Consider the following 20,323-nt stretch of genomic DNA (forward strand, 5'->3'; position numbering starts at 1 on the left):
ACACTAACATGTGGAATACTTCCTCTGCAAAATTTTTAGGGAGTAATGATGGGTAGAGATTCTCTCACTCATACTATCATTTCTGTTTTATCCCTGTAGATCTCTTTACACTGCTAGGAAACTCCCATGGAGCTCCATGCACCTTTCCTTTTCAGCTGAATGGGAAGTGGTATGCAGGGTGCACAGATGCTGGCCGGTTGGATGGCTTGCTGTGGTGCGCAACGACCCCCAACTTTGACATCGATCACTTGTATGGGTTCTGTCCCATTGGCAGTAAGTCCTAAATGCTGATGTAGGTGCTGTAATGCAACACTATTAGGTAAATATAGCAATATGGGGGTAACGTTACTAACATGGAAGGGAAAACTATGGTAGTTGCATTATTTTACTAAGAAATATCTATGCCATATCATAATCTTCCTTACAGGGGAAAAAAAAAGTCACACTGGAATTGCTGGGGTATGTCACTAAGTAGCTAACAGCTGGGAGTAGACCAGTAGGCTTTAGATGTGACTGTATTTAGCTAAAGCATTTGGAAATTGAGAAGCTGTTCAGAGTGTAATTATCCCAGTCTCATTGCTACTTGCGATATCATCATTCCTGTTCTGTGTCACAAAATTGATAAACAGTTCATGGCAAGAGGCAGGTTTTTTTCTGAAAAGCAAAAGGAAGAACTGTCTCACAGATCTTCCTAGAATGGCCAATGACAGCTTTCTCCTGTCACGCTTCCTAACTGGCGACATCTCCTGGTTCTGCCTCATGATCTACTGAAAGCCGTAAGTAAATGTATGTGCATCTGAGAGCAGAATGAAGGGCATTAAAATATGTAGTTACTGAAAGTGCTGCCTCATTTTGCAGTGCTCTACCATAGACCCACATTTGCCATTTGGTAGATGGGAAAAATCCAATTCTATTCATTATCAACTGCCAACCACCACCGTGTTTTTCCCTGACAGTACTGAAAATAATTTCCTGTTGCAATTTTGCATGCAGTGCCTTCAAAAAAAAAAAAAAAAAAAAAAAGACAAAAAAAACCCAAAACATTCTTACTACATGAATAGAAATGCATGAAGAAGTTGGCATTATATAACTGTTGGACAGTATAATCAATACACTTGGGTCTAGAATTAAAAAAGAATGCTCAGAATAGAAGAAAACCAGCAAGAAGCACAACTGAAAATAAATAAAATGTTTCTTCTGAAGAATGGTTGAAGAAAGCCATTTTTCTTGATAGAAGAAAATGCTAATGTACAACTTATTATTGCATATTCAGGGAGAAGTTTTGCTAACAGACAGCTCTCAAAAAAACAATTTCTAAATTGAAATGACACATGCAGTGTAGAAATAGAGCATGCCTTTTTTTTTTTTAAATGGAATTAATGATGCCGTAAATTAAGGAGAAAAGTTTCCATAGTTGGAAATACTTTCATTCCAGTCACATTTTAACCAATAATTCGTTCAGATATAGCTTATGAGCTGCTGAAAAGTTTTTCAGAGCAGATAATGACCAAGCCAGTTTTGTTGTTTTTTTTTTTTAATTGCTTTCTTTAGCTTTTTTTTTTTTTAACCTGAAGAATATTGGATTTGATTTGGCAGAAGAATTAAAGAATCAAAGCTCGCTTCTGTCAATGTCACTGGCAAACCCCCTTTTACTTAACAAAGAGTATGTGAAGTATATATACGAAGGGTATGTGTTTTTTTTTTTTTTTTTTTTTTAATTGAGGCTTATTTACCCAAAATGCTCAAATTTCATGAGAAATCTTGTAGTTAAATGTTATTATAACATTTTGTAAGATGTTTTTAACAAGCTGCAGTATTAAGTAGTCTTTTTCTCACATAGACAGTGACAATGACAAATTTTGGAGTACAGATCCCTTGACAGGAACCTTCTACCAGGTAAACTTCCAGTCAGCTCTCACGTGGCACCAAGCAAGGCAGAGCTGCAAGCAGCAGAACGCAGAGTTATTGAGTGTCGCAGAGATGCATGAACAGACGTATCTGAGAGGTGAATAAAAAAACAGTAAAAAGAGCATCAAATAGTAAAAAGAGTCTTAAGACTTCTTGATTGATTGCAAATATTTTGGTGCTTTGGTCACATTACAATGAGTAGATAATGTAATATTAGTATCTGTACTGGCAGAGAAGTATCAAAATTACTGTAAATTATGTTTTTTATAAGTGAGACTTACAAAAGGTGTGAAATTCTTGTTTTAAATTATTTCCATTTTTTTTTATAACAAGTTAAGAATTTACATTTAGTTAAGTAAGACTTGGATCAATCTCAGAAAACTTTTTAATGTAGCAGTTTGAGAGAAGGGCCTTACAAAAGGATAGTTATTATAGTGAGCAATAAGTATATGGTTTTTGTGTTAAGAAATCAGTATTCTTCATGAAGACCTAATGGAATAGATTTTTTAAAATTACACATGAATTTTTTACAAAACACTAATGAAAAACTAAAGACTGTTTCTTCATGCACAGACTGTGGAGGAAGAAGGCTCTGTATGAATTGCTCTGTATTAATTGCACTGAACTTAAATGAACTTGTGAAGTAAATATGAACAACTGCAATTAAATCTTCTAGTATTTAAAGATTACTGTTTATGCATAACAGTGGAATAGTGTTAAATTCAGATGAAGTAATATGCAACCTAGCCTTTTGCGTGTCAACTGCAGAATGGAGTCTCTGAATGTATTACTTTTAAGCACAAATTCTGCACTGAACTTTGAAACTTCTAAGCATGTATTTATTGTCCTCCTGCAAAATTTGACACTGCAGAACATTTAATAATGAATGTCATTAGAATTCCAGTTCTTTTTGTTCCCTAGATCTGATTGACAGCAACAGATCACCTCTCTGGATTGGATTGAACAGTCTGAATCTCGACAGTGGGTGGCAATGGAGTGGTGGTACTCCTTTCAGATACATTAACTGGGCACCAGGTAGTAATCACTTCTTTGGTTGTTTTGTTGGTTTTTTTTTCCAATCAGTTTTTAGAATTAATCTTTCCTGAAAGAATGTTGAATGTATATTAATTACAGTCCTTTCACATGCAGTGAAAGTCTAGGAAAGCACTAGCTGTGTGGAAGCTGTAAGGGAACCATTAGGTCACTGCCTGAACCAGTGATAGAGCACCTGGTGAAGGGATGTTGCCAGCCCTGGGAACATAGGTGGAAGCAATTCACCCTAGGTCCTCCCCTCCCTGACCTCGTTTAAGGGCTGGCAGCCACAAGAGATGCATCTCTATTCTGAGATTGCTTTTTCTGCAGTGTTTGGTGAGTCCTGATCCTTGGAAAAGGGTAGGCAATTCCTTTTTTTATTGCTGGATTATGACCATTGTCTGTCTTGTGCAATCCAAGATAACTTTAAAGCAGTTATATCTTCTATTTCCTGTCCTTACAGTAGCATACTAGGACTGCCTTCAAGTCAGCTGATATCTGCATTTCCAGCTCTTGTAGGGTTATCAGGCACTTAGCCTGCAAGGACTCAGCTGTCAGTGAGGTCAGTCCTCAGCTTCTACACTTGTTCTGCTTTCTTCTCTCCACTTTAAAATTTGAGAGAGACTGCAAATAGAGTTCACAGCATTGGCAGTTCATCTTTGAAGATCTCCTAATGATTGTCATGGTAACATTTGAAGCAAATGCTGAATAAATGTGCATATATTCTAATTCTGGCCTTTCAAAGCTTCCTTGTATCTTCTAGTTTTGTCTGGCATGGCAGATGTGAGGAAAGCCTAGCATTAAGTCTAGTAGAGGGCCTTCTGCTCAGCTAGTGCAACGCTTCAAGCCTTGCAGAGAAGAGGAACAGTTGGCTCTCGAGCCAAGCATCCCACGCTTCTGGAGTTCTTATATTCTCTCTATACATCTACAAAATTCATTACCGGATATCTTTTCTTAAAAGATACTGGCATACTGTGTTTCTGCTCCAAAAAATTAGCTCAGAATTTGCTCTCTGATTTCATGAATGTATCTGAAGTCTTTAAGCTTGTTACCATGTAGTCCTGTTAATGTAACTGTGTCTTTACTTCAAACTGGGTACAAAACAGAGTATCAGAGCTCCCAGTGTTTCATAGGTTGTGAAACTATGATCTGTGTACAGCATCACTACTGCAGCAGGTCAGATATCACTTCAGTCACAGACTTGCAGAATGGCTTGCCTTGGGGGGGGGGGGGGGGGGGGGGGAGGGGGACGACTTCAGAGCTTTCCCAGTCCTAACCTCCTGCAGTGGGCAGGGCTGCCTCTATCAGATCAGGCTGCCTGGGGCCTGACCATCCCAGCATTGAGCACCTCTGGGGATGGGGTGGGGTGCTCACAGCTTTCTGGATGAGCCAGAGTCTCATCACGCTCTACGTAAAAAATATCTTACTAATATCTAAGCTAAATCTCACATCTTTTAGTTTAAAGCCACTCTCCCTTGTGCTGTTGCTATCAAACCATGTGAAGAGTCTCCTTCCTGCTTGCAAGCTCCTTTCAAATACTGGGAGGTTGCAATGAGGTTTCCCCAGACCTTTTCCAAGGCCAGCTCACTCAAGCTTTTCTCATAGGCTTCAGCCCTCTGATCATCTTCATAGCCCCCTCTGGATCTGTGGATGTAATGCTCCAGATGGGGGCCTTATAGGGACAGAATAGGGGGAAATTATCACCTTTCTCACACTGCTGGCCACCGCTCAGTGTCAAGAATCTTCTGCCCACTGTTTACTGACTGCACAAGAACATCAGTTGTGCTGCAGCTGGTTGTAAGCAGTGTATTTCTTAACAGATATATGACTGACACCTTTGAACAGGCTGATAAAACAGTTGGGGTGAAAGGAGAGGGAGGACTAGCTGCAAATTTTCCATCAGTTGGGATGTCCTGTCTCTTACATGTAAGTTGACCACTCTCACAAAACTCATAGGACTGCCTTACTTCTGAGGCTGTAGTTCTGCAACAAAATATGGCAAAAAATGTGAATCATGCAACAAACATAAAAAGAAATGTTTTGGTAAGTTATTTTAAATGGCATTTCCTTATCTGCGGTAGGAAAATAGTTGTAATGAAATCATGCACCCGTAATTGACACATGAAAAAGCTGAAGGTAAGTTGTTCTTTCAGCTGCTGCTGTAAAAACTGTGATACATAATAGTAATTTGTTTTCAATTTTATGAAGGAAGCCCTTCTCCTGAACCTGAGAAACTCTGTGCAGTACTAAATCCCAGAATATATGCTAAATGGGAAAACCGGCCGTGTGAGCAGAAAGTTGGCTATATCTGTAAAAAGGAAAACTCCACACTGAGTCCTTCCAGTCTTCAATTAGGTATGTCAAGCAACCAAAAACAGATTTAATAAAGGTATAGTTTGACTCCCTAAAATGAAATTTTACAGCTACTTAAAAAGAAAAAAGGTTTTTTCATTTGCTCTTTTGTTGAGTAGATGGGTTAAACATGTTTTATATCTTAAATCAAATATATTTAAATATTGGAGATGTTCCTGGAACTTAGCAACCACATAAACATTTTTAAATTAATGTTAATATTCATTATTCCAGAGGCAATGATCTAAACCATTATTATTGAAGTCTGTGATACTACAGCAGTAGGCTCATGCCATCTTCTTGGTGGGATTGCACATGACCTATAAAAAGGACGAACATCAACTTCTTACAGACCACTTTTCTACCATGCTTTTCCCACTACATTTTTCTCCTCTGGTGATTTATTTAATGAAGCTTATTACAGAAAATTATGTGCAGATAAAATTATTGTGCTGCAGTAGTAATACCTTTGAGAAATGTGTAAAACATCTTAGGATGTGTGTGAAAACTTGTGCTTTTTCAAAATGTTTCCCTGCCTACAAGTGAACATTTCACACAAATGAAGTCCAGTTGTCACTGTCTCACTTACTGTCTTCTTTTATTTAAATAGAGGATATTTTCTTTAAAAGCACAGTGTGCTGTCTAAAATGCTTTATACATTGAAAGAATGAATAGAAATAGTGTTTATTTATAATCGACAAGTTTTCATCCTAATTAATTAGTTGATTTAAAATGTCATTGTGGCTATTTTACATCATTTAAAAATGTGAAATGTGTTTTTCTTTGGAGAGGATGCAGAACCTGTTAAAGGCCCAGAAGGATGGTTGCCCTATGCAGGTCATTGTTACATGATTCATAGAGAGCCCAAGGCATGGAAAGATGCCTTAATGTCCTGCAATGAGAGCAATGGCAATCTGGCCAGTATCCACAACCCTGAAGAGCATGCCTTTATACTGTCTCAGCTTGGTTACAGTGAGTATTTCTATGGGATGATGTTTGGGAGAAATGGAAAACTATATCATAAATTTTAAAAAGTTTCTTATCTGTTTTATATGAATATTTACACAGAAACTCACAGATACAGAGCTAAGAAAAAAACCCAAACCACAACAACAAACCCACAGAAACAAGAGGAATCTTTAGCACTTTTATTTTTCATAGTTTTCAGTTTGATTTGCATTTGTTTTTCACAGCATGAAGACACTTGAAGGAAATAACATCTCTAGCTCCTGCAGTATTTGCACTGATTGTCTGCCTCAGACACAGTGTAGCTACAGATATCTTTATCATTAAAAGCCCATTATACTCCAAGGGATCTCATTTCCTGCTGGTATCTCACATTTTGGCTTCTTGGGCAAAGAATGTGTGTTAGGTCTTAAAATAAATTCCATTGTTGTTTAATCTAGATGAACTCATATTTCAGCTTATCTCCATAAAACCTCTTCTATAAGACTGTCACGCTCAAGCAGGTGGATTTCTGTTTTTAGAAGCCATAGATGAGCTCTGGCTTGGAATGAATGACTTCAGCACTCAGATGTATTTTGAGTGGAGTGATGAGACTCCTGTGACATATACCAAATGGTTGCCTGGAGAACCAACCCATGCAGTCAATGGGCAAGAAGACTGTGTTGCCATGGCAGGGGAGGTAAAATCATCACACCTGTACTGCCTAATTTTTATTTCTAATCACTTTATGAATGCATTAGATCAGGGAATGGTCAGGGATGTTTGTTCTAAATTGAATTTAAAGTCAAACTTGCAATAATGGGGTGAAGAATGGGATAAATGTTGGTATCTGGTTGAGGTTGGGCGTTAGATGCTACGTGAACCTTAACAGCCTGACAGTGACATTTAACATAACCTCACATTTAAGCAAGAACTTGAAATTCATTCAGAGAACACAGATTCTTATTTTCCCTTTGAAGCAATATTAAAAAAAAAAAAAAAAAAAAAAAAAAAAATTCAAAGAAAACTGATTCTGCCTGACCATGTTTCACTTCTTCTCAAACTGCATATAGGATGGATACTGGGCGGACAGTGCCTGTGATAGGAAGTTAGGCTACATCTGCAGAAGAGGGCCACTACAGGGAGTTTCAGGAACAATGAAGACTGATCCTGCTTGTACAAAGGTAAGACGAAAACAGAAGCAACATCTGCTTAACAAAAATCCATTCTCTTCACATGCTCCATTTGATGCTAAGGTTCCTGCTGAAGTGTGATTGTAAATCAAGATTGTAAATTTTCACTATGTTGCCTTATTTTTAACAAAGTTATTTTGACATGTGTGTTAATGAGTCAACCCTGTTATCTGTAAAAACTTCCCATGAAGAAGTCAAGTCATTTTTGTGGTTCTGTACATACTTCTTATTTTGTTCTACCATCTGTGGTTATCAAATACATAATAGAGACTGGAAAACATTTCTCCACGTGATGTAGACCATATTAATGAAGCCAAATCAGCACAGTGAACTTTTATGAACTGATTTTAATTTTTAGGATATGTTTTTTATCAGACTGCTTTCCTCTCTTTCTTTTATTTCTCCAGTTTACTACTGCTCAATATTTGGTAGCATTTCCCATCACCCTACACAGGGAAGAGCTGATGTTCATTGCTGGAACAAGGCAGTTGCCAAACACTGAGCACAGATATTATTATTATTATTATTTTTAACTTTTCTTGGGTGAAGCAAGCACACCTTGAGCTAGTAAGGAAAAGGGAATCAGAATTCAGCTGTAATTTTGAATATTTTATCTTCCAGTAATTTTTCTGCTGCCTCTTCAGTCAGACTTTCTTAGGTGAACTGTTGGGTGAAATTAGTAAATTAGTTTAGTTACAGTTCTTTTAGCCTAGAAACATAAGGAATTTTGAGTGTTTCATTACAAAAGGCTATTCTCTTTGATTCTCAGTAAGGAATATTTTGTTCAACCGTTTCTGAATACTTATTATCTGCCTCTGACTTTCCCATAGTTAGAAATAATGATTTACTAGTTGACAAAGAGAGGGATTTATATGCATTAAATCTTTCTGCATGCTCACTAAGCTCAATTATTAAGAGCCTACTGGGTTTCAAATGATATATTATTGCATTATTTTATATTAAAATACATAGATTTAGAGCATACAGTGCAATTCAAGCACTAAAACACATGTTTTTTGCAAGTGTACTATTACACATTCTTCTTTACAGGGCTGGACAAGACATGGTTCTTACTGCTATCTAGTTGGACGTGCACCCGTAACATTTTCAGAAGCAGTGAAAACCTGTGAAAGGATTGGTAGCTATTTAACAACTGTAGAAGACAGGTATGAAAGATTCTAAAAACTATAGTTCTGATGGAATAACCTTGCCATTTTATAAAATAGTTGAGAAACCTTTTGAGAAAAAAAAAAGGTGAAACCAGAAGAAAAGAATGCCCATCTTGGAGAGAAGTACTCAATAAATACAGTATGTCTTTTCTATTGAAATATGTTATAATTTCATGCTTTCCAGTACTCTGGAAGAAAAGACCATAGTTGCTTCTGTCCCACAAAGAGCAGCTTTTCAATGTAGCTCAGCTTCCAATGTTTTCAGAGCTAATACTTCTGATATTCAATCCAGTATTTCCTTGAAAGATTAAACCTAAAGGAGTCTTTATTCTTTCCAGTCTTGTGTAGTTTAGGATTCTGAGAAAGTGCTAAGGGAGGTTTAATCTTCATCTAACTCATTTCAGGTATGAGCAAGCCTACCTGACCAGCTTTGTTGGTCTGAGTTCAGAGAAGTGCTTCTGGATTGGTCTCTCCAACACAGAAGAGCAAGAAATCTTCAAGTGGGAGACTGGTGAAGGCGTTTTCTACACAAATTGGAACTCAGCAATGCCTGGTACTCTTTCATATGTGCAGTCTCTGTAGTTTGTGTTTAAAAGTTGGATCTTAAAAGCCCCAGGCTAAAGAAGAGATATGTACAGCCATTCTTATGCTTTTAAATGCCATCGTGGTTAGGCATTCAGTTATACCTTTGCATTCCTGTTCCCAAGATGTCATGCTGTATGTTTTTGCAAGTTTGGAGTGGATCTTCCCAGTTTTTCTGCTGCCTTGCCATGTATGCTGGTACCCGGCTGTGCTTCCTTCTCTCAGCATCTACAGTCACTCAGGCATCATCTCACAGAGTGAGAGATATAAAGGAAAAGAGACTTAAAGAATGTGTATCCCTTCACATTGGCTTTTCAGCAAAGAGATGTAGGTGCTTCAGACATTCACTGAGACCCCAGATCTTACTCTGGTCTTGACAGTATCTATTCCCCACTGACAACCCTTACTATCACCCTGCAGCGTTTCCTTTCTGTGATGCTGCGTTTAGCTCTCTTTGGCCTTTAGGGTTGTGAAACTAACTGCAAGTGGCCAGGTTTTGGGCTTTCCTCCTGATACTCCAGATATCTGTCTGACTTAGTCTAGCAAATGAAAATATTTCAGTAGTTGATTCAACAGAGTCATAAATTACAGTAGGATCATTAAAAATATGCTCCAGCTGGTGTCATTTCCAGCTCTGGGATTACTTCTGGGCTCCCCAGGGCTGCTTCCTGGTGACAGGAGTTTAGTCTGCTATGGCAGGGCCTGGAGGCAGCTGGAGCTTGGTGGTGTTCTGCCAGCACCTCTGCGTAAGCACTTCTAGCACCACAGGGTTAGTTTCCTTGTTTCCTTTTAATCATTGCAGCTAGTTCTACTTAATGTACACTATAAGAACCAATTTTAAAAACAAAATGCAGAATAAGCAGGACAGCTTGGCAGCCAGACATCCTCCTTCTCCCCATGCACAAGCAAGCAGCTTGCTTCTCTCTGACTCTGAATTCAGCACTGTAAGGACTTTCTCAATTGCAACTAATTCTGTGCTACCAGCTCCCTAAAAAGCTCTCTGTTTTTATAACACCTAAACAAATGGCTAATACGTCTGTTTCACTGTTGACGTGGCAGACTTGAGCAGCTGCTTACTCTGAGGTCTACCTGCCCCTTTCTCTACCTCCCAGCCCATTGAACTCCCTGCTGCAAGTGGCCAGTCTATATATGATGGAACAATTTCCTCTGCATTTCAGCAGCCTTACTCAAATTTCTGCACAGAAGTCAGCATGTAGTAATCAGGCAGCTTTCTTCCCTTCCACCTGGGCATCACAGAGGTGATGCCATCTTTTCTACCTACTGTTCCAACATTGAGACCATCAGAACTCAGTATCTTAAATGCTCTCCCAGTGTTATTGAGCAAGTAATGCAAATCACTAGGACTTCCTGCCAATTATATTTTCCACTATTTACTCTGATGGCAAGTGAATATTAAATACTCAGTTTCTGATGTGGCAGAATTTCACATCTGTTTCTCATAAATAGAAAGAAAAATGCTCTTTTGAATCACTTGCTGTGGTTGTCAGAGTGACTCTTCACAAGTCTTTATAGGGCTATTTTCTGAAATGATTTGTGCTACTGAGGAAATTAGTGTTGCAATACTAAACTCTTTCCCAATTAGCCATTATTTTTAAAACACATCTAGGATGACGTATATGAGCATTCTGCCTTTGAAATATTAACTAGAAGTGTCTATAGAATATGACACTGTAGAAATAGTTATTTCCTGGCTCCTCATTGCTTACAAGAGCAAAATCAAACTGAGTGTAAAAGATTAAAATGATAGAATTGAGGAAGAAAAAAAAAAACACATAAGAAACAATGCAGTAAGAGTTTTTAGACTCTAAGGTTTTCAGCCTCAGGTTGCAAAGAGCTTTTTGCCACTCCAATGTAATCTCTATTTTTTTCCTTCTATTTTTTCAACTTGTCTTCATTGTTAACTGAGGAGGAGTTGATACTGTGCAGTGCAGCACTATGCCGGAAGTACCTGAGTTAGCTCCCTGGGAGCCATTGGGGTTGCAGTGTAGCATCACACTTAGATAAAGTGCCTGGGTCTTGACAGTGAAGGACTGTGTAAATGAACTGCAAAGCTCAGACTCGTTTGGTCCTTTCAGCTTTGTACTAGCACAGCTGTGCTACTTATGCTATAGAAGGCAATTCACTTAGTTCTTGCTCTGAAATCTCTGCAGTTTTTCAGTTCACAGTTTAGGCATATCCTTAAAGACTTAGGATGGGATTTGTCATATTAAAGTTAAGCTAAAAAGAAGTTTAATATCTTCTTTATAACAGTGGTCAAGACTACACAAAAAAAAAAAAAAGACAAACAAAAGAAAACTACAACAAAACAGTGGGATGAGTTCTCAGAATGTGAACACTTGTGGACCTCACAGGCAGGAAATCTAGAATTTTGGCTAGGCTAAAAGCTTAGAAGCTAAGATTGCCTCTAAGTAATAGACAGAAGTTGCTTTTGATAGAGTCACAGACCATTTTCCCACTGGTTTCAGAAGCAGAGAATGAGGTGTTGAAGACGGCATTTCAAAAGGATGCACGTTCCTTGGTGCTCCTCATCTCTCCTGGGTGACAGGCTGCCAAATGCTTGCTGTGAATGGTGTAGGAAAGAGCTAGCTAGGTGTGGGGAGGTTAATGCACTTAAGCTACAATGCTTTTCAAAGGGGAAAAGCAGTGCTCTTTGTTTTCCTCTTTTTAGAAAGCTTCTCCACTGAGCAGATGCTACAGATAATATTTCAAACAGTCTTTTGTAAATGAATTGCATGAGCTGTAGGAAAAAAAAAAAAAGGAAAAAGCAGGGGAACTACTTGAAAACATATTTTAATTTTCTTTTATATTTCGCAAAGGGAAAGAAGTAGGTTGTGTTGCCCTGAGGACTGGAAGTGCAGCTGGACTATGGGATGTTCAGAACTGTGAACTAAAGGCAAAATTTCTCTGCAAAAAAACAGCTGCAAAAATAACTCGTCCACTTGCTCCTGGAAAAAATTCCAATTTCAAATGTCCTTTGGGTTGGAATACAAGTAATAGCACTAATTCTTGCTTCAGAGTAAGTGTTATTTTTTTCCTATAATACTTCTCATGAGACAAAAGAGTTTCTAACTGATAAAAAGTCTAAGCTTCAGAGAATGACACCTCATTGTATGAATGTAGTGAGCTTTTATTCAGACTGCCCAAGGGAATCACTGCAATGATCTCTGTGTCAGTGATACTTAGGGTTATCCAAGTAGCGTATTCTTTAATCTGTGTTATGCATGATAATCTTAATGTAATGTTTTCCTATTTTGATTGTACAAGGCAGTCAGTGGACTTATTTTTATACTTAAAACACAGTTTTCTACTTTAAAATTTATTTACAGACCTTTGTGAGAGAAAAAAATCATAAGAAAACATGGTTTGAAGCCAGAGATTTCTGCAGAGAAATAGGAGGAGATCTCGCTGCTATTAATAGTGAAGAAGAGCAAAGAGTGATAGAAAACTTAATAACGTAAGTAAAATAAATATTTAATAACCATTTAGTCTTTGAATCCTCTGAAACACTTATACCTACCTCACTATTACAGACCAAGTACCTCCTAGCCCATCCTTGCAGCTGTTACATACACTTACATAATTGGTTTCAAAGCATTGGGTAGTCCTCAAATCCTTCAGTAAGTGTGAGAGTTCCATGTGAGCTACGTAACTAAACACAGCTAATGTGTCCTTTTCTTCACAACATATCTTTTCATGTTCTAGGAAGAAACTGCCATCATCTCAGCTTTTCTGGATAGGTTTGCAGCGTTTGGATCCTGATGGTGGGCTGTCCTGGAGTGACAGATCCCCGGTGAGAACTCAACATTCCCAGTTTCTTTCAGTTCTGACTCTTTCACTGTTAAAGCTATTTTCATGACTGGCATGGATGAAAGTTGTATTGAGAATTACCAGGAATCATTGCCTTACCATTGGGTAACCCTAAATCAGTGTTCTTCATACTCATTTGAAAAGAAAAAGGTTATAAACCACGAGATTAAACCATCAAAGCAGTGATAACATGAAGTTCCAGAAAGGAGATAAATAGGTGGTAAGTAGATGAGAATCATCTCTCCTAATTTTATGTGGTTGTGGTGATATATTGCCGCATTCCTTTCCCTGCTATTGATTTATAACTTCATTTGATTCCAAACCAGAGCAAAAAGGTTTAATGTGACTGCTGGAGTCCACTGAATGCTGTGTAAGATGAGAGCTTTTTTTTTTTTTTTTCCCTTACAAAATGCTATATTGCTTTGACAGCCCACATGGACTGCGCAACCACACAAAGAAAATGAGAGGTTTGTAACTTTGGAGCTACCTCTCTTTTCTGCCAGAGTTCAGCTATTTTCCCTGTTATTGCTATGATTTTTATTCATATCTGTTTCTACTGTAGGTGAGTTACATGAAAACAATTTCTTTTTACGACGCTCCATTAGAAAATTGTGGAGCAATCAGCAAAGAGCATTCCATCTCCTGGATTAACATGCACTGTGAATACAGTCAGGACTGGATTTGTGAAATAAAGGAAGGTAGGATAAATTTTACTCCAAGATCCCTCTAGAAAACCATTTCTGTTGCAGAATTTCATATTTTAGGATAGTGTTATGCAAGTTACGTGCTCAAAGAAAATCTGGTTGATTTATAGGATGTCTGTACGTGGAACAATAGGTCAGAACATACTCATTCAGAATACAGCGCTTCAACTGAAAATTATCAATCTTGTTTTGCCTTATTTTTAAAAGTTTATGTTGTATGATAATTTTTGTTTGTTTGTTTTCCAAAATGTAACTACTGCAACTACAGAGAAATAAGAGAAGAATCTGTTATGGCTTTCTACTGAGTTGCACATTTCAGAACATTTACTCTGGCTGTCTTTAGGCTCCTTCACGCAAAGTGTGAGAAGCAGTGTTCAAAGTGATACCTCTCCATTGCTGACTATTTTTGTGCTTGTTAATTTTCCAAAATAATCTGATTCCCATTTATTCACATTGTCTCATCTTCTCATGCTTAAAAAGTAGCAGCCATGGATATCTATCTGAAAGAAATGCTGTGCAGATGTCTTTGCTAGTTACTTTGCAATTCTTCAACTGAATTATCAGTACAACTATCTCTAAAAGTATCAATGGTAGTTGTCTATTTTATTAGTTACTATCAGTGTATGAATGGTACCAGTTACAGTCTGAAGAAATCACCGTCATTAGTCAGTAGTACATAATGTCATAATGAAACAGTCCTAATGTTTTGTGCTTGCAGAACTTACATAATTTTTTATCTTTTACATCTTCCAACCAAACATGGAAGTAATTATTTTTTTAAAAGATGGCAAACCTTTTTTAACAAAGCTTATATGTTGCACGCTTCATTTAATGCAATTATACAGAAATACAAATATTATGTTGAACTCCTGTGGGGAAAAAAAATAAAGATGGCACTTGTCTTATTTTTATAGCTTGGTCTTGCAAGTTTAGATACATTATTTCAATATTCCACTTAGTGTTATATCTTTTTTCTTTATTGAAATTTTCTTGATAGTTGGTGGCTTTTCAGTCAAATGTGATTCTTCACAAGGTAATGTCACAGAAAAAGTTTTCCCAACAATGAATAGTAAATATATATGCTGTTTTAAGAAGAAATTTGTTTATAATCTGAATTTCTTGCTCAGATTTGACAACATCTGTATAATCTCTTATTACTGTGCAAAGTATATCAACATCCAAGTATAGTATTTTCATTCTTTCATTTTATTGCAGAAAAATTATGGAACTTTGATTGTCACTAAGATCATTTCTGCTAACTGAACACCTACATTGGTTCAACAATTGGAGAATATTTTACATCTTTTTTTCTTCATTTCATTACAGGAACACTCTTGAAGCCAGAACCTGTCAGCCCTTCTGCCAGTTAGCTCCTGTTTATCTCCTCACACTCAAAGGATGCTGTCATGTAACAACAGCAGTTTTCACAGGGTCTGTGCAGAATGCAGACTCCTCTCCTGTGTTGCAGTGTATGAAGTCACAGAAGATGGCTGGATTATAAAAGAGGACAAACAGTATTTTTTCAGCACAGAAAGTACATCTATGGAAAAAGCCAGAATGTTCTGCAGAAACCACCGTGGAGATCTTGCTATTATTGGAGATAATAATAAAAGAATTTTTTTGTGGAAATATGTAAGAGGAAATTTGATTACAATTTACTATATACAGCATATATATTCTGCTGCATATGCTTGTGAAGTACAGGAAGGCATGCTTGTTGCATAATATTAATATATTTTATCAGCAGTAATTTCAATATTCGATGAAAAAAAATATATAACTAAACGTACAAGGAGCAATGAACAGAAATCTACTTTTTAGCCGTGTTCTACATGGTGGTGTTATACAAAGATTTGAGGCTACTGCAAGGGTAGCTCTGACACACCACATCATGGTGCTGCCCTAAACAACTTTTCAAAGAGAGGTTTAGCCTGTTCCAGGTCAGGGATTGAAGAACAACCAAGACCTTCATGAATTAATTTTGCTGCAAAACGTCTCAAAACTAGCCTTTTACTATGTATTTCAAAAGTACTGCTCAGACATCTCCTGGTGGGTAAGTGCCCATGCCAGGGGCACGCCTACTGTTAAATAGCATGGATGTTGGCTCAGACCTCTGCCATAACACTATTTGTTTTATTAAAGTTAAAGCTGCCATGCAGCCTACTGTCTGTGTTACACTATTTTAGATGTTTGCTTTTGTGTGGAAAAGGATATGAAAGGAATAGTGAACAGACAGCTTGAGATACAGAAATTACACTGCAGCTTAAGAAGAAAATAAAGATTTATTTACTGAGTAGAACTAAAATATTTTGTTATTTTCATTTCACAACTCTTGTATCTTTCAAAATAACTTTGACAGCTTTCATTATACCAGTAAGGCAGTCTAACGTAGTGAAGCAGCAATAAAGTTACAAAACAGAATTGTGTGATTTCTGCTATTTAGTTCAACAGGAGTTCTGTCTGGTGCCTATGCGCAATCATTCAAACAATATGTATTCATCTCGTTGCATCAATAGCACAAAAATACACTTTTTTTTTTTTTCTTTTAGAAAACTAGTAAGTAACAGAAAGCATTAACTGAAAGTACTTTTTTTTTTTTTTTTTTTTTTTTTTTTTTTTTCCAACGTGTTTAGATCTTAAAAAATGGCAAACTGCATTCGTATCTCATAGGATTAATCCTGAATGCTGACCAACAGTTTAGGTAGGTAAATGTGCTATATGATCCATTTAAAAAAACAGAGCAGAAGTTTTGCACAGCCAGAGTTCTTTCTGGATGTATCCTGCAAGGACCTCATAAGCAATATTGGAGTTATGTTGAAATGTATGCTCCTGCTGGTTTAACTACAGTGCAAAATCACTGGTTTAAATTATGTTTTAATGCTTCCAATACATAGGTAGCATCTATTAAAAATGAAGGTTTTTTTTCTTTTTGATTTGTTATGCACCTCATTATCTAAAATCTTTTAATCTTTTTTTAAGTCTAATTACAGACAAACTCAGCTGTAAATACATAAAAATATATATTTTTAGCATAGTTTTTTTTTTTTTTTTTTTTTTTCTGAACTGTTCAATGAGCACAGTCTGTTTAACAGCTGCTATATTACTTTCATGTTTTTCAGATGGATAGATGGAAGTACTTTACGCTATGCACCTTGGGCAGAGGGGGAACCCAACTTTGCTTCTGCTCAAGAACATTGTGTGGTCTTAGATAAAAAATATGGTGAGTTGCGCTTTTTAAGAAAAATATTTTTTTAGTTATTACTCTTCCCCCGTTTATTAAATCTTGCTAACTGTTAAATCTTTTTTTCTTTTTTGCCAGTAATTTGGGGAAAAATATATGTAAAACATATGGTCGTTATATCTGATGTTAGTTAAGGGACAGCGTTAGCTATAAGAGTGGAATATATGAAATTGACTTTGTTAGAGAATGCAGGGACAAATCAGTCATTAATTTTTCATCTGTGTGGGCAGTATGTTCCATTCAAGCAAAGGGAGAATAGTTCTTTCAAAAAATAATCAGGAAATAGTGAGTAAAGGAATAATATAAATAACCAAGGGCCTAAAGAGCATACGAAGTATCACATTCAATTGTTCTTTCACTGAGAAAGTGTTACTTTACATTTGCAGGCTTGAGTATAACAATGCTGTTAGTGGGCTTTACTCAGAGGCAAGGGAGTTGTCATGTCTGCCACATCATGTGTGCAGTACTCCCACAGTCACAGCAGGACTAAAGCCCTCCTGCAAGTGGTGATAGGATGTAGTGTCCAGCTGAAATACACTCTGACATTCCTCAGCAGAGTGTTTTCAAAACTACAGTTATATAGAAATACAAAGGTACTTTTCCACAAATTTCAGTCTTTTATGTAATGTCTTATTATCTGTGCTTAAACTTCAGGTTTGTGGAATGATGTTAGCTGTGGTCATTCACATGGCTTTATCTGTGAGAGGCATGGGAGTTTTGTGAATGCCACACTTTCTCCAGCAGCAACTTCACCTCCAGGAGGATGTCCTGAAGACTGGCTTTTATTTAAAAATCAGGTTTGGTAGTGTGCATCTATACACAGTAATACCAGACCTTGGGGAATGTACCTATAGCCATACAGTGGGACCTTTTATCTCCCGGACACCTCTTGACAGTGATTTTTCTGAAGTCATGTTTAAAATTTAATCAGTTAGCTAACTCTTAAAAAATGATGATATTTGTAGTCATATATATTTTTATTATTTTTCAGAAAAGTGGTCATCTAAACTACCATGGAACAAATCTTAATAGTATGTACTTAAAAAAGATGGAACTTAATTCAACTGACAGTCAACATTAGTGTACAGTCAGTCATTTGAGTAGGAGTGAATCAGAAATAATGCTCAATTAGAACATCTTACATGTCAAAAATACTTCTCGAAAAGTGAACATGATTTCAAATGGAATCCTGGGCTTGGCTTTTTATGTATTTATTGGTAGCACTTCTTTGTCTGATGATGGAGTATGGCTTTTCCAGCACAGCTAGTTGACACATTAGGTTTTGTGAATTACAAATGTGAGTTATAAATGAAAAGATTTTCTTCTGCCATTCACAGTTCCTTCCAGAACGTTAGGGAATACATTCTAAAGACATGAAAAGTTCTGCCTTGGCTCTAGTGCTAAGTCCCTGCCAGCTCTTTTCTGGTCTGATGGGGTTATTTTCTGCTTTATCAGGTGTCATACATGCCTAAATTCCTTTTGCTGTCAATCTCTGATAACCTAGCTTATTTTTCCCCAGTGTTACAAATTTTTTGGTTCTCAATTTCAATATTGGTATACTGCAAATACAGACTGTATCAACCTTGGAGGACATCTGGCTACCATACAAAATGAACAAGTACAAGGTATAGTACAATGGCCTTTTAGATAATAGCACTTATTCTGTAAACATTGTTCATTTCCAGAAAAGAAGCACGGCAAGAAGAGAGACAGTATGTCGATATATTTATTTCATAATACATATACTCAATATGGGTTATATGTTCATGGCATCAAATGTTTCTGGAAAAACTGGAGCTGTTTCATGCTGGTCATACTAAGGCTTGCTTGCTCTTTCATTCCATGCAAGCTGCTTTACATTATTCATAGAATTTGAATTGGCGTAGAATAGCACATTCCAACCTGATGCTTGTAGAATTTGACATAGGGAATGAAGAACCACCCGTGGTCTACTTTTGGCATAAATATAAATGACTATATTATTAGACCTCTCAAATGACTGTCTAAATTCTGCAAAGTAATTTAGGAATACATTGTTAAATACACATTTCCATCTGGACTATATTTTTAGGCTTCCATTTGTGGATCCATCAATCAACTCATCCTGAAGTTTGAAATAAATGAACTCTTATGACAAATGGTCAAGTGGCTTTTTTCTGTAATACCTTATTTCTAATCTATACTTATAGTTCTAAGTGCTTTCATTCATTGAGATGTTTCATAATCAAAGGCTTGGTAAAATTCTGACATAATAAACTTAACAGAATCAAACTGGGTACATTCCTGATTAAAAGCTAATTAAAATATATTTTCAAGATTTTTAATAAAGCAAGCAAAATAATTATAGAACTTGTTTATTACCTGATGTCTTGATTGGTGTTTTGACTGATTACGTGACATGTTCAGTTTCTTTTCTATTGTGTTTTTTTTTCCCCCCTAGCTTTTCTCACTTACCATTTGAAGAATGTTTTATACAATCCCTGGATTGGCTTGAATGACATAAATAGTGAACTCAACTTTGTTTGGGCTGATGGAAGTGCTGTTTCCTATACAAACTGGGCTCCAGATTCCCCAAAACGTTATGAACCCATTTTATTTGACAGCCTCCGTCCAGAAGATGATGGCAATCGGATGCAGGTAAATATTGCTCAGAGTTTACTGTAAGATGAAATGTGGAGAGCAGCACTTCAATTAAACATCTCAGTTTTCCTCAGCTTTTCTCCAACTTACTCATCTTATAAACTGGGATGACCATTACAATGCCTTAATGTTTACATATACTGATACCTAGCACAAGAGAATGTTATTGCTGCAAATTTGCCTAAGAATTTGGGAATATTCTGGGACAAATTGACTAAATGAAGTTTTCTTTTTCAAACTAGTTTGCTCTCTATTTTGGAGAAAATGCAGATATAGCTTTCAAATTTTAGAAGCTAGCACACGGGAAACACTTTCACGTGTTTGGTAAATTAAATCACGTTGGAAAATGAAGGAAGAGACCATGCAACAGTTGAATTTTTTTCTATTTCTTCCATATTTAAAATTATAGCTAAACTACTAAGGGCTGACAGATGCCAACTGCTTTCCAAACCAACAAAACACTCTTACTAGGTCTGAAATAAAATGCCATAATGTTGTAAATACAATAGCCTTCCACATACGCAAACCACCTTCTCCCATTTATTTCCCTATCTTCTTTTCAGAACTTACCCTTCATTTTCAGTGTGACTACTTTACTTGTGTCCAACCTCCCCTCATTTTATATCTCACTCCCCCAAAGAATCCAGAGAGCTTAATCTTCACTTCAGCTAATTCATTGTGCTTTTGCCCATTTTGCTCTGGTCCTTGTCTGAGGCGTGTAGGAAGACA

General features: G+C 36.8%; 1 protein-coding gene across 1 annotated transcript in view; it reads left to right on the forward strand.

Annotated features, from left to right (window-relative positions):
• Nucleotides 1-20,323, forward strand: part of LOC306948439 (macrophage mannose receptor 1-like) — a gene marked incomplete at both ends in the record, with an annotated part of 32,192 nt that overhangs the window by 2,851 nt on the left and 9,018 nt on the right. Inside the window, 20 exons of the mRNA XM_079538071.1 lie at nucleotides 100-273; nucleotides 1,841-2,005; nucleotides 2,830-2,943; nucleotides 5,149-5,295; nucleotides 6,082-6,264; nucleotides 6,780-6,937; nucleotides 7,311-7,421; nucleotides 8,481-8,596; nucleotides 9,004-9,152; nucleotides 12,019-12,218; nucleotides 12,529-12,656; nucleotides 12,905-12,992; nucleotides 13,572-13,707; nucleotides 15,040-15,078; nucleotides 15,182-15,345; nucleotides 16,347-16,414; nucleotides 16,833-16,933; nucleotides 17,609-17,751; nucleotides 18,474-18,579; nucleotides 19,395-19,591. Of these exons, the coding sequence (XP_079394197.1) occupies nucleotides 100-273; nucleotides 1,841-2,005; nucleotides 2,830-2,943; nucleotides 5,149-5,295; nucleotides 6,082-6,264; nucleotides 6,780-6,937; nucleotides 7,311-7,421; nucleotides 8,481-8,596; nucleotides 9,004-9,152; nucleotides 12,019-12,218; nucleotides 12,529-12,656; nucleotides 12,905-12,992; nucleotides 13,572-13,707; nucleotides 15,040-15,078; nucleotides 15,182-15,345; nucleotides 16,347-16,414; nucleotides 16,833-16,933; nucleotides 17,609-17,751; nucleotides 18,474-18,579; nucleotides 19,395-19,591 (2,687 nt within the window). The remainder of the gene's footprint in view (nucleotides 1-99; nucleotides 274-1,840; nucleotides 2,006-2,829; nucleotides 2,944-5,148; nucleotides 5,296-6,081; nucleotides 6,265-6,779; nucleotides 6,938-7,310; nucleotides 7,422-8,480; nucleotides 8,597-9,003; nucleotides 9,153-12,018; nucleotides 12,219-12,528; nucleotides 12,657-12,904; nucleotides 12,993-13,571; nucleotides 13,708-15,039; nucleotides 15,079-15,181; nucleotides 15,346-16,346; nucleotides 16,415-16,832; nucleotides 16,934-17,608; nucleotides 17,752-18,473; nucleotides 18,580-19,394; nucleotides 19,592-20,323) is intronic.

The sequence above is a fragment of the Tetrao urogallus genome (assembly GCF_951394365.1).
Source record: "Tetrao urogallus genome assembly, chromosome: 7".
NCBI classification, from domain to species: domain Eukaryota; kingdom Metazoa; phylum Chordata; class Aves; order Galliformes; family Phasianidae; genus Tetrao; species Tetrao urogallus.